This window comes from Manihot esculenta, chromosome 11 (assembly GCF_001659605.2).
Source record: "Manihot esculenta cultivar AM560-2 chromosome 11, M.esculenta_v8, whole genome shotgun sequence".
Lineage (NCBI taxonomy): Eukaryota > Viridiplantae > Streptophyta > Magnoliopsida > Malpighiales > Euphorbiaceae > Manihot > Manihot esculenta.
In genome coordinates this window covers 497,590-511,526 of record NC_035171.2, presented here as the reverse complement: position 1 = coordinate 511,526, position 13,937 = coordinate 497,590, and the positions used below count along the sequence as shown (strand labels likewise).

Sequence of the window (13,937 nt, the reverse complement as noted above, 5' to 3'; positions counted from 1 at the left end):
GTCACTTTTAAATCTCCAAGAGGTAAGTCTAGATCGTTACCTTTCCTATGTTTTAATTAAGTTTTAAGAAAGGGTTAAGGGTTAATAATGCATGAAATGGTTAGATCTAAAGTTTTAGGGTTTGAGTTGGGTTATTAATGAATGTTTACTCTTGTGTTGTTTTTGTTGTTCCTTGTTGGGGATTAAGCTAGTTTTTATATCCCTTATGCATGATTGAGTGAGTATGTATGTTTTTGAGTTGTTGGGTGTGAGGATTGGAGAGTTGGGTGGCTGTGTGCATTGGGCAGAATCGGGTTCTGCCTTGCTGGAGAACCCAGGTTCGGCCGCCGAAGCAAGGTTCAGCCACCGAACCTGCTTGTGAAGGCAGCCTTTTGGCCGCCTAACCTGCCCTCGAAAGTCCCTGACTTTCGGATCTGTGATGGACCTTTGGCCGCCGAACCTGACACCGAAAGTCCCCTGCCCAGCCTTCTTCTGCTTGTTTTATGTGCATGTTTTGGTATGTTTTAGGGGGTTTTTGGGGAGTTGTTTAGAGTCATGTAATAGTTATGTTGGTCCCTCATTTGAGTCCATCTGTGTAAGCTCGGACCTGGGAGACTGTAGAGGCCTGCAGTGAGATAACTGCATCAGTTTTAGGCGAGCGTCAGCCAAAGGTAAGTAGAACTGGACTAATCTATTGTTTCAAAGTAATCAAACTTTTTAAGTATGTTTATGCATCACGAATGCTATGTATATATATTAGGATGTTTGCATTAGAATTCACGAATATGATGCATTGTATAATTTACTGTTGATGTAAATGGATATTGGATGACCCACTAGCCCTTGAGATGATACGATATGATACGATACGGAAGTCCTGGTGAGGCCCATTCCATGCCCCAGACAATATGTAAGGGAAAGTCCATGTGAGGCCCATTCTACGCCCCCGGCATTTTGGATATGTTATGTTATGCTTAAGAGGAAGTCCTGAGGAGCTCCGTCGAGGGCCAGGCACTATTGGAATATGTAGAGGGTTACTGGTGACAAGTCTATCTTGATGTGAATTGTTTGTGTTGTGACGCATTTCATACGAGTATATGTTTATTTAATTATTTTTATGTTCTGCTCACTAGGCTCTTGTAGCTTATCCCTTTTCCCTTTTCCCTAACCCCAGGTTTGCAGGAATGAAGATAGCTCCAGGGAGTTGGCATAGTAGCTGGTATAGTCTAATGTAATAGTATAGTGTGGACGTGTAAATTTTAATGGATTAGAATTGTACTTTGCCCTAGTTTTTATCTTTGTAATCCTTGTTAACATGATCCTTATGTAAAAATTTTAATTATAAGTTATGTTTGAACCAAACTTGAGGCATGTAATGTTTACCATACTAGAGCATTTAATGAGGGCACTAGTATGGGTTTTATGTATTCAGTTTTGATACATGCATAGGTCGAGCCATGGTTCATGGAATGTTTATGTTTGTGTTGTCTTGTGTAATCATGTATGGGATTTTTATCAGGTACACGGGATGTATAGTAGGCTTGCTACGGGCTCCGGCAACCTTAAGTCGATCTGAACCCTAGCGCCGGTAGCGGTCCAATTTCGGGGTCGTTACAATCTTGATCACCCCTTTCTCTACACCCTATTCCTTCAGGTTTCAACCTTCTTCAGGAAGGTTTTAAGCTCAGTCATGTACTTGAATTTGTTGTCACAATTCGCTTATTCTATTAAAAGTCAAATGTCACATTCTTTTGTATCAACCATAGATATTGAAAAATTCCTTTTTGTACTTTCTTTATGAACACATTGTTGGAGTTTACCAACTCTCTTGAATAACAAATGCTCCATTCTTATAGTAAAATTGAAACTTACCATTTCACATTACCTCTTTTCTCTTGTAAAGTGTGAACATTCTCTATCCACAGGATTTACCTTTTCATTCTTCGAATATATTTAACTTTATAGTTTGACGATATAAATGTTATTCTCTTATGCCGACACAATCACAATTCTCAACAATATTAATAAATAAGTTCATATTGAAGAGGAAATTATTTACCCCCATCCCACAACAAAGATTGGGGCTCTGAGATTTCACCATTACCTACTTCATAGGCATTGACTCGTAATTCATGCCATTGATAATTATTCCTTCGGTTCACTTCTGAAGTACTACTCATAGTCTCTCATATGTCATATTTAACATTTTTACACCATTCCTGTAAAAATACATGAGAGGCCTCTGCATCAATTCATTATCAGTAGATCTCTACCTCAATTTTAATACAGGAGGCTTTTGCCTCAATTTTAATACAGGAGGCCTCTGTCTCAATTTTATAACAAGAGACCGCTGCCTCAATTCTTGAAGGTGCTAAACTTGGGACTCTTAGATAGCCTCAAGCTCTCTTGGCTCATCCTCACCCTTATCTTTGTATCACGAAGTCATTACTCTCTCTCCAAAAATAATTAAAAAGGAGCATGCAATACCTAGTTATTACCCCCTCTCCAAAAGACAGGTCAAGAACTAGATCATTACTCTTTCCTCAATTAGTACACACAGTGGAGCATGCAACATCTCTAATCGACATGGCCGCCACAGCCAAAATGCACACACCTTCTTCTTAGCCCCACATTGCGCGTATCTCCATCTCTCATGTCAGCTTATTCATGACATTCACTGACCTAAGCATGAAGCTCCTCAACTCTCTTTTCTTGGGTAGTAGACATTCCAGTAAGAGGAGACGTCAACATGTTTCGTATGACACACCTCCAAATAAATATATGAAAAGAAATTATAACAAATTGTCTCGACTCTTAATTTTCTACTAATTTATCCAAATACTACTTCATGGAAATTTTAATGTTGAAAAATTACAATTTTGGTTCCCAAAAACTCTATGACCTTGACGGTATGCGTGCCAATTAGTTTTGAATGGTAAATGGTACTCTTCATTTCTATTCAACTAAGTAGATATTGATTGAATTTACCATGATTATTAGCTGAGTTCATTAGGTCATGCATTATTTCGGTAGCTCCTATATTTTGGTGAAAATTGTTATCAAGGAACCAGAGGTGGATCTGCTTTGATGCGCATCACACTGAAATTGTACCTTGAAATTTTTCTTACATGAGGGATTATTTCTTCATGATGTTTTGCTTTTTCTGCCGGTTGTTGCAAGAACTATTGACGCTTGTATGTTTTTTATTGATGCTTATAGAATATGCTAGTCTGTGATATGGTCATTGGAATTTGAAATATTGCATCAGTGTTCTTTGAGCTTAAATTGGTTGGATAATTGTTTGTAATGAAAATTGGCTCACTGTGGTCTTGATACCAATAGCATTGGATGTGAAAAATTTCATTGAATAAGCTCAGAGTCTTATGCCCTTTTTCTTCGTTATATTTTTTTCTCTGGGCTAATGTATAGCCATTTTGGTATTTAAGGATCATATAGGAAATAGAGACAAAGTAGAAGTAGAAGAGGAGAGGAGAAAGGGTGTTTGGATAGATAGAAGAGAATTTTAGAGGAAAGCAGGATATATTTGTATTGATGTATCTGAATGCCTTTACATGTGCATGCTGAGACATATACTGGTCCTCAGTAACTAATTTACAGCTCTCTAGTTCTAGCTATAACAACTTCTGATAGCTATAGTATTTCCTTATTATACCTTTTACTCCCTTCTATTTATATATTTCTTCCTATAATATGTGACACATAACAACTGCTGATAAAAGTTCAAGAAGTCGTAAGCTGAAATATGATGTCACTGAAGCAGTTAATGACCACTTTAATTCCTTCACCCCTGGCATTCCATTTGTTTTTGCGTAGTACTTCTTAGATTAGCAGCTAATTCCACGCTCTCAATTTAGTTTTTCACCGAAGGTCTGGACATTGGAGGTGCACCCTTTGGCCCTTACTAATTCTATGGTAAAATTTTGCAGCCTTTTGGCTTTTGTGGTTCTTATGAAGGTCGATATGCCCACGAAGCAATTTTCAACTGTTTTTTAGAATGTGGCACTCCTTGGAGAATATGGCTGGTTGGTAATTACATTATACCATGGCAGATTTCAAGAATTTTAAATGAGGTCAAAAACCAAAGAATTCTGTCTATGCGGCTGACGAGAATTTATTCCTAGTTTCTGAAACTTGAAATTGCATTTCTCAGACTTTATTACAAGAGCTTGCAGGATAACTGGATAAGATTCTCCAGTAATCGTGATCTGGCTGGCACTTGATTAAAGTTCTTAATTGTGACACTAGATGCGAGTTTGAGAGGACTATACGAGTGCATTCTTTAAGTTTCTCGCCTTTAACAGATTTCCTGATTTCCCCCTTCAAAAGTTCACTTTGGTGAGACCACTCAAGGGACTGAAGGGAGATGCCATTTTAGTTTTCAATAAAATTTTGCCCACATAGGGAGGAGATATTTTACTTTGAGACGCTATTCTCCATGTGTTCCCGGTAACGTTACTTGGCCTCCTAAGCCTGGCAATCAATAACTATGAAGATAAACTCTGATTTACAGACATCAAAGTAACTCCTGGTTATTCTTAAAACCCTGAAATTATCTTGAATGAAAGCATTTATATTCAGAATCAATTCAAGAATGAGAATAAATAAAAAGCTAGGTTCATTATGTTACAGGCTAGCTTGAGATGAACAGTCATCAGTTATCTTCTACATCAAACCAGAAATAAACATAAGTTCGAGAACAGATGACTCGAACTCGCTGCAAAGCCAGCTTCCCACTTGTAACAACAGCCTTGGAACCCCCTTCTATCCGAGTTTGAGAAACAGAAACACCATCACAACTAGTCTTCACAGAGGAGGAGAAAATCTCACTCCCCCCAGCTGTAGTCACGATTGGACATGAGAGATAGTCCAAAGGGTTTGACTCACATTGAAGGATGCAGCCATCTATAGTTAGCCTTCCACTTCTATGAAGCAAGCAACAACCAAGCTCTGCCTTCACTGTTAGGTTCGCCAATTTGCAAGTGGACAGGAACTCCAATGCACTGCAAAAACAATAACAACAGTACCAAATTCTGTCTTGTGATGGAAATTAAAGGATAGTGACCTGTAAGAGTCTACTCTAAAATGTTGGAGAACGAAATTTTGCAGTGAAGAGCTAGGCATGGAAATAAGCAGCAGACAACCACATCTCAATTACTCAAGAATTGCATGCATGTCAGAGCCTTAATATCGATATTTAAGGTAATAGGATGATATTGAATGGGTACTTTTGTGATATCTACTAACTATGATAATAACTAATTTCAACATGTTTTATGATGCTATAACAAGCACAATAAGCATGAAAGATATTGCTCATAACATAAGATCAAGAATGCAGGAAGTATCATCCTTCACTATTGTTATACTGGAATAGAATGCATCATCCCTAAACTCCAGTTCATGGCCACTTACATCCAATGTACGGATGGTCCTAGTTAAACTGAAATCCAATGAGATACAAGATAAGGGCAAAGCAATGCAATTGTCGTCCTGCATACCTGTCTGAACCTCGGGAACACAAGAGTGTTGTTTCATCAGGAGCCTCACCTCCACCAATCTGAACAAAGTAAGTTGAGATAAACAGTGAACAGGTGGAAGAATTAATAACTCCAGAAGTTAACTTTTATTTTGCGTTACGAAATCAAAGAACATGATAGCTATTCTAATAGAGCTAAGTATTATGTTTGTTCTACTAATAACAAAAGCACCTGATCCAACTTTGTAATTTCTGCACTGCTTGTCCACTCATTCTCACTTTGCAAGAATATGGCATTCATGGAACTGAATTCCTATAGTTAAACTCCAACCCACTTAAAGGTAAAGGGAGAGGGAGGTGAGTGAAGTTTGTGAAGAAAAGATTGAAGGTTTCAGGGATCTCAAACAAATTTGAAACTCAATTAACTTGAATGCTGTACTTGTGAACCAGGCAAAGAGCCAATGAGACACTGAAGATAAAAATGTATATTTAAAAAAAACATAAAAACAATTAGGATTAGTGGGGTCAGCTATAGATTGCGAGACAGGATAACTAATTAGGATAGTAAACTCTAAAACTTGTAGTACAAATCAGACAGGTAGGAACGTAGTACAGCTATATCAAAGAACTTGTCCATAGGCCTTCAAAGCTTTGTTTTGCATGACATACACCAATTAGTTCTTTCAGGCTCAGACTACAGATGGAATAGTTTAACTAGGTTGGACTTAAACTACCTCACCACATAACTTGCACACTTCTTTTGGCAATCATTAATAACTACCTCACCACATAACTTGCACACTTCTTTTGGCAATCATTAATTAATGATGGACTTCCTTGTAATGAAATAATGAGGTGATACACAGACTATCCAACAATAGGAATTTCCAGAGTCAATAATTACTGTTGAAAAAATTGACAACTAAGACACATTCTAGACTTCAGGTATTTATATAACCATATGCTGTCGTTAATAGTTAAAACTAAAACACCGTCTCCAAGTATAGATAATTGGCACATACCAGGCAAAGTGGTTTATTTATTTGAATATTAGAGGCCTGATGACTCCCTCCCGCTGAAATAAGAATGGTGTCACCGGGTCTAAAAGAAAACATCCATGACAAGTTTTCCTTCCAATCATTATGACTCAAAAATCTCATCAGCAAGATGTCAATTTACATACCTAGCAGCAGAGACAGCCATCTCAATGCTGGGGAAAACTCCAGGTTCCGATAAATCTTTGACAGAACGTTCTACTCGCAGCCATAGGCGAGGGTGACATGCCAAGAAATGCCATCTGTGGCATACGAGGGCGGTGTTATACCGATCTGCAAACTCAATCACAATTCATGACACATATTGCTCACAATTATATTCTTCACATAATGAACAAGTTATATCCTCACAACTAGATATTACTACATAGTCCTCTAACTAAGATCATCATTGGCAGACTCGAGTAAGAGAACAGTATGGAAAAATAAAAGAAAATCTTTTCACATGCTAATATATAAATGTAAGACATACACGCAATTTAATCATAAATTTCCCCATCCTATTGGATTCATCTCCTCCCTCCTGAGAAACCATCAATTTCACATCTCACCATGCTAGCGTGCTACTAAAGAAATTCAACTGAGGGTATATACTGACAAAAGGGTGCTGAACTTTGACAAATTATCCACAACTTCCAATCTTTCTCACCCTTCTGCTTCACAATTTAACAACTTAGCCATTCTTATTGAAGTTGCTTTTTTCCCTAATCAAATTCTGTCCAAAACCAAGTCTTCTTCTGTAGTTGAATCTTAGGCAAGAAAATTAAAATGCAAATTAATATCCAACTCAGGTAAATCACACTCCTCTCATTGCCACACTTCATTTGCAGCAGCTGCATTCCTCTATCCATCAAGCTCAAAGGTTTTGACGTCCCCCTCTAATTAGGAAAACGTTATACTAAAATTGTTACTGAGCATAAACTACAGCATTAGCTCCACATTCAGGGCTAGAACCCAATTTTGAAAACGGTCAACCAACAAACTAAAGATTAAAGCTTCACAATTCCAAACCCGATACAACTATAATAGTTAGAGATAAAATTGATTCACATCTCAGTTCAATTAGGGTTCATACGAACATGGATACACACAATACGCGACAACCACTACAACAAGGCCCACCCATAATAAACACAGAGAGAGATATAGAGAGAGGGAAAAAAGGAAACCTGGAATTGGAGATAAGAAGCTGAATATGTGCATAAGGCAACCATCATCGAGATTGTTTATGGGAGAACAAAATGAAGAAGATGCGGACTTCTTTTTATGCTTCAACTTTCGCTTCTCTTCCTCCCCCATAGTTTTCAACCTCTCCTCTTTCGCACTCAACACCACGCGCTCTCTTCCATTTCCAGTTGCTGACAGTGATATTAGCAGATTAACCGAGGCGACACGCTTAGCTAACCCGATACTTTTAGGGGCCGATACTTCCAAATTTCCAATGGCCGCTAGGACAGTGAGCCGACCCTGCTTTAGATTAACTGCTATCAAATAGGTTTATGTTAACAAATTTTAGTTTTTATTTTTCTTTTTTGTAATTATAGTATTCTTTTATTGAATTTAGTTATACGGACTTATTGTTTTTATTTTCCACAATTAAATGTGAATTATTATACGCAGTATAATTTTAATTATTTAATTTTTAAAATGTAATTTTGGCTATAAATCATTTTAAAATTATTTAGAATTTTAAAAATAAATTATCATTATAAGAAAATGGAATACATCAAACATTGAGTGCACATTAAAATGATTGGTAATCAAGTATTTATCTAATGTCGCGAGGTTATAATTTAAATACTAAAGAATTCATTTTTTAAACATATTAAATTATTTAAAAATATATATATATACTTAATAATCACATTTAATAGCTTCAATTTTATTATTATTTTTTATTTTATCAATTATATTTTAATTTTATATTTAATAGGATTTATTATAACTGAAATTTAGTAATTGAATTTTAAGTAAAAGATGACCGTCGTATGAGAAAAAAAAAAAAGAATTTACAAAGTTGATCAATGCAACTGGTATAATTTTAGAGAAAAGCAAAGATTGATTATCTAAGGAGAAAAAAAATTCAACTAGAAATAATCGATACTCTCGTATAAATGTAATTTAAAAATATAAAAATCAATATTTATAAATTTAATAACAACTCTAATTTTTAATGTCGAATTTTAGAGAAAAAGATATTATACCAAAACTACTAAATCTTTGAAGAATTCAACACTTAAGGTTGAATTTTAAAGAACTCTGACACCCAAAATTAAATCTACATAAAAAGGATTCGATTAAATCTCTTAAGAATTTGACACTTAAAATTAAATCTAAATCTTCAGCTTGCAAGAGTTGATCACAACCTCAAAATCAAATCTCCATAATCCAACTCACGAAAAGAGAGTTCATACTCCATATGTACAGTACACTCTATCTCAATTTTATTTAAATACAATAAATAATGAGAGTTTATAAAATTGAGTATCTTATTTATATTTTAAACTCAAGTAATTTATCTCATAAATTATTATTATTATTATATATCAGCTATTAATTTAAATATTAGAGAGATTATTAAATAAATTCACCTAATATTCTCTTTTATTCTTTTAAATTCATATATAACGTCATAACTCGAAAAAAAAATTAAATCAATGTTGTTATTAAATTATTTATGAAAAAAACTCAGAGTCTCATAAAAAAAATTATAATTATTATTCTATTTTTATAATGGCATTTGACTTGGTTAATACACTATCAGTGTAGTTTTATTTAGAGAATAACCGTGATAATCTTATTTAGAGAACTAACCTAAATTCATTCAACCTAAATTTATGATGACTCCTTATTTAGAGAACAAATTGTAGAGAAGTTGAGAGTTATGAGGATGGAGCTCCGCTGAAAAATGTACAATGTTAACTGAATGCATCATGGGAAATGTATCCATTTATGCATCATCAGTTTAAAATGTTTTCTTCCTAAAATTCCAATTTAAAAGGAGTTAAGGCCGTCATTGTATAATTTTTTTAAATATTAAATACATTAAAAATTAAAAAATTAATTAAAGGAAATGGGCTGGATTGAAAATAAAAAGATGAAATGGGGTAGAGATCCGTCCCTGATTCTGACTTCTTACGTTTTTAAACTGCATGGTAATTTGACCGGACTTTTTTCCTATATATGGAACAAGAGGAAAATAGAGTAAAAATCGACTCCACTGGGGATCGAACCCAGAATCTCTGGTTCCGTAGACCAGCGCCTTATCCATTGGGCCATGGAGTCCTCCACGTCTGTTTATTTCTTCCTACAATTTTTGTCACATCCTGCCTCTGGTGTCGCTGCCTCCTCCACTCCACTCCCTTCCCTTCCTGGCAACCTTGCCTCTCTGCTCACTTTAAATTTATCAAGTGTAGAGTTATTCGTTCCAATTGCAGTTTAGGCTATTGATTTGTATGTTGTGTTCCGTGTTGGTTACGAGCAAAAAATTAGGGTGAAGTATGTAATTAAATTATTTGTTTTGGACTAGTTGAATGGATTTAGGATTTTTTGACGTTTTCTTTTCAACATATGATTTTAATTTTGTTTTTTAGCCCTAATTTTCTGTTACGTTGAATCATTGTTTTGAATTTTAGAAATTGTTAGGCTGATGCCTATTTGTGGCGCAATCAGGCACTAGAGATAAAAAAGACAAAAGCGACTCCACTGGGGATCGAACCCAGAATCTCTGGTTCCGTAGACCAGCGCCTTATCCATTGGGCCATGGAGTCCTCGACGCTTATTTATCGCTACCTTTTAAAATGCCGGTGATGACCTCCATAACTCAGCTCAATCTAGCCTCTTGCAAAGTTTTAGTGGTATTCGTTCCGATTTCAGTTAGGTTATTGTTTTATATTGTGTTTTGTTTTAATTTCTGCTCAGAAAATTAGAATGGAGTTTGTGATTTATAATTCGTTTTAGACTAGTTGAATGGATTTAGGTTTTCGTTGTTATTGTCATTTAAATGTGTGATTATAATTTTGTTTTTAAACCTATGTTGCAAGGCGTCATGATTTTGAAATTTACAATTTGATTTGCAATTTCTCTTATCGATTGAGTTTCTTCTGTTTCTTAATTTGGTAGTGAAAATTCTATTTTTTTAATTGACCAGATCAAATTAAATTAAACGATTTAATTTGGCTGTGTAATTAGGTTAATTCATATTTTTAAATAATAGTGACTAAACTCAAAATTTAAATATTCGATTTAAAAATTGAATGGGATACCATAAAGGAAAATTGAAATTGAAAATAAAATTATACCATAAAGAAATGGGTGGAGGATTATTAACCGTTCAAAAATGCATAAACAGAATTTTTCTTTTTCCTTTTCTAGTTGATACTTCTACATGACGCAAGGTGTAAAAAGTTTTCGAGTACTTTAACTTCTCCTAATCTTTGCTTATTCTCATCATCTTATACCAGATTATATGTGCCAATTAGGCTTATCATAACAGAGCCTGATTTTCTCTTTTGAATGAAAGCACTTTCCTTCAAATGAGATTGTTAGTCAATTTAGCTATCGAATTGATAACATTGATTTGAAAAATGGCTATTCAATCATGGGAAAATTGTCATTTTCTGTTCCTCAAAATCACTGCTGTAACTGCTATTGCTTTAACTCATAACTTAATAAAATAATCAATAAAAATTTTTAAAAAATATATAATTTCATTACAATAATTTTATGTAATTTTTCTTAAATAATTATTTGTACAAATATTTTTTCATATTTATATTTATTTAAAAATAAAAATAATCTTAAAACAATAAATTTATCTATTTTTAATATTAATAATTATTTTTTATACGGTTCTAAAAAAATTTTATTTTATTTTTGTATAAATTATACCTTGCATACAGGAAAATGCAAGTGGTCATGTTAAACACTTTAAGGGTTAAATATGATCATGATGTGAAAATATCTTTGTTTTATGCATGATTTGAAAAAAATTTCTTATTATACATTATCTTATATTTGATATAATCACAATATAATCTTAAAAATATATATATATTCTTACCTGAATCAAATTAGAATGTACATACATATATAACTCAAAATATAAATTTATATTAGAGTTCTCATCAAATACTACATTATAGTTATCATTACATACTATAATTTGATTCAAATATATTATGAAATTAAAACTTTTTACATACTAAAATCATTAATAAAAGGGTTCAAAAGAGAATTTTCGATTGAAGTACAATACTAAACCATAATAACATTATACGTTCACAATTAAACTATCACACAAAGTACTACACTCATGAAACTGTTGAACTCTCGTACTAACTCCGATCTTATAAACCTGAGGTTAAGGGAAAGAGATAAACTATTATAATCCAGTGGATAGAAACATGACACACAATAGTTTAATAAAACATATACTCGTATTTATGTGTCATAATACAAACAAATCACAACAAGATGGACTTTTCACCAATAACTCTTCATAAAATCAAATAGTGTTCGGCTCACAATAGGTGCTTCTCAGGACTTTTTCTTAAACATATCATATACATATTGTCAGGGGCGTAGAACTGGTTTTTCTCTTACAAAGTGTTAAAGGTGTATAATGGATCTCGACCAGGACTTCAATATTCGTCATACATAAACATTCATATCATAATATCGAAAGTTAATGAGTCATCCAATATTCATACATAACAATAATTATATATGCAGTCATCATATTTGTGAATTTAATGCAGAACAATTTATATACATAATATTCATAATGTATGGGCATACTTAAAACATTAATTTAATTAAATAAAGAGTTTAATTTAGTTCTGCTAATGTCTTATAAATATAAATCTTGCTTTAAAGCAGTTACCTTATTATTGGTCTATATAGTTTTCCAACTCCGATCATACATAGATGAACTTAAATAAAGGGCTAAACATAATTTTTATGACTCTTAAAACTATCCCAAGATACACCTAAAAGCATATAAGAAAATACGTAGAAAATAGACTGGAATCAATTGGATAGAAGACTTTGATTATAGGTTTGGTGGCCTAAAGTTCCTTACATACTCGAAAGTTCAAACTTTCAAAAGCAGATTAGGCTGCCAAAGGTCGTAACCTTTACAGGCAGGTTCGACGGTTAAACTTGAATTCCTCTGCAATGGAGAACTCAATTCTACCTCTTCTCCATAGCCTTCAAACCATAACCAAAGCCGCATGCAACAGTTAAAAAACCATTTCATATCAATTCAAGAATTCTTAATCAGCTAGAAAGCCCTAAAACAATAACATGCAATTGACTCTACACTCTTAATATCCAAAGACTAAACATAAAAAGTGAGAACTTCAATTTTACATGCAAATCCAAAAATAACTACTCAAAACAATATGAAATCTCAGTTTATAACTATCAGACTTACCTCTTAACAGAGCAATACTAATGGAAGATTCGAAAGGAGGAGGGAGAGGAAGATTTATGAAAGGGTTTCAATACTTGCCAAAACTTGAAACTCCAATCAAAGTTTCGAAACAAAGATCAATTCCTTAAAAGAGAGAAGGATATTGATAAAAATCATGTTGAAAATAAGAATTGGGGTTAAATTTGCCTTCTGAACTAAGAATGGAGAGGAAATAGACTCATTCTTGAATTCAGTGTTTATATATATATATATTCAAAATACTTTTTCAAAATACTTAAAATTATTTTTATAAAAATCCATTTTACGCTTTTTAAAATTTTTTGTTATGAAATTATAAATTTCAATGTAGATTTTGTCAAAAATTTAAAATTCTGACATCGAAATTTAGTCATATATTAATTTGATAACTTTTCTATAAGCTCATGTTTTGACTACTAAAAATTTACGAATATAAATGATTAGAATTTTAAAACTAAAGAACAAAAATTATAATTTTGATGCATTCTAGCAAAGAGGGAAAAATAAAAAAAGAATGGATATATCATCAGATTAGGATAAATGTATAATAGAAAAAAATAAGATAAATAATCATAATTAAGGCAATCAAGATTATGCAATTACGAGCCCAAATACAACTTTTGAATTATAGCAATAGTAACAAGTAGTTCAAACATTAAGGGAAGGTATTTTACACAACTAAACTAAGAAATTTTATCTGATCGAACAGAAACTTTGACATATTCAGAAATTTGGAACCGTAATTTGTAGAATCGAATTTCAGTAATTTAGATCTTAATTTCATGAATACAGAAATGTTAGTATTATTAACACGAAAATGGAAAAATCACAAGAGAATATCAATCACCTGTTGGCTGTAGCTGCTAGGGTTTCTCCTCTGTTGCATGTAGAAAGTAATTAGAAACAGAAAGCTAATACCAATTGCATATCAAAATATTTACGCCCACAAGGA

At 33.3% G+C, this 13,937-nt stretch overlaps 1 protein-coding gene and 2 non-coding genes across 3 annotated transcripts; all 3 read right to left on the bottom strand.

The window, feature by feature from the left end:
* Positions 1-4,508: 4,508 nt before the first annotated feature.
* Positions 4,509-7,978, bottom strand: LOC110627078 (F-box protein SKIP5). The gene is made up of 5 exons (XM_021773311.2): positions 7,701-7,978; positions 6,660-6,804; positions 6,499-6,577; positions 5,499-5,557; positions 4,509-5,000 (listed from the first exon to the last, which is right to left on the bottom strand). Exons 1-5 carry the CDS (start codon positions 7,828-7,830, stop codon positions 4,652-4,654), a joined length of 762 nt encoding a protein of 253 aa, XP_021629003.1. The 5' UTR covers positions 7,831-7,978; the 3' UTR covers positions 4,509-4,651.
* A 1,765-nt stretch (positions 7,979-9,743) lies between these two features.
* On the bottom strand, positions 9,744-9,816 carry TRNAR-ACG. Its single transcript has one exon. It is a non-coding gene; the product is annotated as a tRNA-Arg (tRNA).
* Positions 9,817-10,228: 412 nt separating this feature from the next.
* Positions 10,229-10,301, bottom strand: TRNAR-ACG. Its single transcript has one exon. It is a non-coding gene; the product is annotated as a tRNA-Arg (tRNA).
* Positions 10,302-13,937: the final 3,636 nt, after the last annotated feature.

Bases quoted from the DNA above. Each gene is read 5' to 3' on its own strand.
- LOC110627078 (XM_021773311.2), bottom strand. From the start codon at position 7,830: ATGGGGGAGGAAGAGAAGCGAAAGTTGAAGCATAAAAAGAAGTCCGCA. The intron at 6,578-6,659 runs GTATGTAAATTG...GTTTTCTTTTAG, and splicing joins ATGGCTGTCTCTGCTGCTAG to ACCCGGTGACACCATTCTTA. The intron at 5,001-5,498 runs GTATGCAGGACG...TTGTTTTTGCAG, and splicing joins TGTTCCCGAGGTTCAGACAG to TGCATTGGAGTTCCTGTCCA.